The 3,020-nt window shown below is 52.3% G+C and overlaps 1 protein-coding gene across 1 annotated transcript in view; it reads right to left on the reverse strand.

The window, feature by feature from the left end:
* Nucleotides 1–498, reverse strand: part of GRHPR (glyoxylate reductase/hydroxypyruvate reductase) — a 14,403-nt gene extending 13,905 nt beyond the window's left edge. The window contains exon 1 of the mRNA XM_010005536.1: nt 485–498. Coding sequence (XP_010003838.1) covers nt 485–498 — 14 coding nt within the window. The remainder of the gene's footprint in view (nt 1–484) is intronic.
* Nucleotides 499–3,020: the final 2,522 nt, after the last annotated feature.

Raw genomic sequence — 3,020 nt, forward strand, 5'->3', positions numbered from 1 at the left:
GGGCAGCCCCTCTGCGACTTCCGATCCCACTGATGTTCCCCTTTCCCGCTCTGGGTTAAGGTGTGACCTGGGGCTGTGGTTGGACCAGCTCCTGAGAACACATGGTAGATTGCCATGAAGTTCAAGTGGGTTTCCCCTTGCAGAGAGCTCTGCCACACGCAGAGAGCTGCAGCTTCTCTGAGACCGGGCTGGTGTGGTGGCTGGGGGAGAGCTGGCCCCCAGTTCCCTGCCACCACCTCCTCCCCAGAGGAGACTTCCCACAGCATTGTCGCTCCTGGCAGCACCCAGACACAGGAGCCAGCAAAATCTCTGCCCCATGCAGGGGCTGCTGGGGGGTCCCCCTCGAAGACAAGGCCCATGTGCCACTGTAGGCTTGCACAGGACCGATGTCCCCAGGTCCCAGTGCTGGCTGCAAGAGGTGACAGCTGTCAGCCCTGCAGCCATTGCCCTGGGGAGGGGTCTGTGGGCACCCCAACTGCCTCACCTGGAGCTGGGCATCCTGCTGGGTGCAAGCATCATGGAGCAGGAGTGCAGGCCTTTCCCTGGGCGCTTGGAGATCAGTAGCTCCACTGGATGTGAGGTGGAGACAAATCCCAGGAAATGGAGCACTGGTGGGTGGCTGGGAGCCCTGCCCACTGTGTCTGCACCCAGAGCCCTCCTGCTGCCAACCCACCTGCCTGCTCCAGCCCTGCCTGAAGGGCTTTTATAAGGCTTTTGTAAACCTGAGATGGTGTTTTGATAAAACCTGGCTGGATCCCTACAGATACACGTGTTGGTGGCTTAGCAGAGTGGAAGGACGGACAGAGGGACAGTGAGTTAAGTACAGGTGACAAGCAGCACCTGGCTCCAGGGACACCATCCTGTGAATGGGGATACATGCAAATACACACATATATATGAGTATATATATATTTGCATACATTTATTTGGGTTCCTTCTGACTTCTTTGAAATTCTGTGCAACACCAGGTGTGACCTGTGAGCCCTGGTGTCTTCTCCAGAACTGGCAGAGTGGCTACAGCCAAATACCACAAACTGTGACACCAAACTCTTCCCATTGCCACTGTGAGAATTCCAGGCAAGAAGTACCACTGCAGTGCTGTAAGGGGTAATGCTACAGAATGTCCTCAGCAAAGGGCCTATTAATCTAGGTAAGCAAGGTGGGGCTGGATCTACATCAACCAGTTTTTAGCCATGGCTCTGTGCCAGCGTCATTGCAGTTGGGTTGGTGGTGATTTGCACCACTTTTGGTTGGAGATTGTGGGTTTCTCGACCAGCACACGGGGAGACAGGTCCTCCTGGATTGTGTTCTTCTGTGGTCACCCAACCTGGTCCTTGACCAGGACTGTTTTATAAGCTCTGATCTCTTTCACTCTCTCCCTACTGGACAAGGAGGTATGGAGGCCTCACAGTCATACACCCTGTGAGACCCAACCTGTCTCTCAGCAGCATATACCTGCTCCACAGCACGAGTAAGAACATGCCAGCCAAGAGCTTTGAGCCTCCCAACTTGCATCTCCAGGAACAGCATGCATCTCCTGAAGGCCTCCTGCTCAGCTCCTGGAAGAGACTCGACACCCCACAGCAGGGGTCTGGACTGAGCTGGTTGCTTCAGTTCCATTGACAGAGGATTGCCACCTCTAGTCAGCAAGAGATGCTACAGGTACGGGGTGTTGTTTTAGGATGACATTTTCCACCTCAGAGCCTCCAGTGAGTACTTTGGGAGGTTTCTAAAGGCCAGAGATAGGCAGAGTAAAGATTCTCCCAGTGCTAAATAGACTTTGCTTGTTATTGACCTGGTTTAAAGTTGCTGGATACCTGATCTGAATCTGCTTTATGATAAAAAAACGAACAGCTAGATATAGGAGTGGGGGAGAAAACCTAAAACACAAAAAGAAGACATGAGCTTATATAGGGGGGTGGGGTAAAACTGGTGTATTGTCATTGTGAATGAGTCCAGAGTCAGACCAGTAAAGAAAACACACCCACTGAAAGAATGAAAGTAGAATTTAATCCCCCAGAATATCTGTCCAGGATTCCTTCTGCTGCTCCACAGGTGGTGCTCCAAGGCTGGAGGCAGGCAGGAGTGGGGGATGACTCTCAGCTCACTCCCCACAGAGCTTTTGGGTTTTCAGAGGAGGCTCCACTGGCAGAGCCCAGGCCAGTGAGTCCCATGGGGTTGAGGCAAGACTAGAGCCTGACTGGGTCACCACGGCTCTCTGTGCCCTGCTGGGACAACCAAGGGTCTGTCCCCGATGGGTCCTGGGAGATCTGGCCTTTGTTATCTGGTGGAAGCTTTAATGAGGGGGCTGAAGGGAGCCTGAGTGCACAACAGTCTGATCTCAGTGGCAGTTTTACAGCGAACCTGGGGACAGGGACTTCATGAAACATCTGAGCTATATGAGGTACCACCTTATCTAACAAGACTGCTCTACTGGTGGGATTTTCCTTTATTGTGATGCATGTCTGCTCCCCCATCAGTGTGTTGTCAGATTATGCCAGCAGAATCCATTTCAATTTTTAATAATTGCTTTAAAGTTTATTTTATTATACTGAGTGTGGTTATGATTACAGCTGTCATCTCACCCCCTTCCCTGATCACGTAAAGATTTGTGTCAGGAGTATATGCTCTCCAGCATGACAGTCCTGTGCTAATCTCACTGCACAGTGACTGCCAGGGCTTTCCTTTTCCCCTTCCTGCTGCCCTCCCCATCTCATCCCAGCTCGTCCTGGCTAATGTGGCAATGCCACATGTTTGGGAGAGTGTGCTGCAGCTGCTGGAGCCTTGTCCTGCCCATTCCCCATGCTGCCAATTCCCTGTGCTTCTGATGCCTTGTGCTGCTGGAGCATTGGAAGTTATGGATTCCCACCCAGTTCTTCCAGTGGCACCAGCATGAGCAAATCAGAGGCCCCCAGAGCAGGTTTACCTGGGAAACAGCACATGCAGCTCTGACAGAACGTGGTTTCATCATTACAGTGAATTGCACAGAGCACCTGTGAACTGCCTCCTCAGTTGGGTGG

The sequence above is a fragment of the Chaetura pelagica genome, unplaced genomic scaffold (genome assembly GCF_000747805.2).
Source record: "Chaetura pelagica isolate M959 unplaced genomic scaffold, ChaPel_1.0 scaffold499, whole genome shotgun sequence".
Taxonomy (NCBI): Eukaryota; Metazoa; Chordata; class Aves; order Apodiformes; family Apodidae; genus Chaetura; species Chaetura pelagica.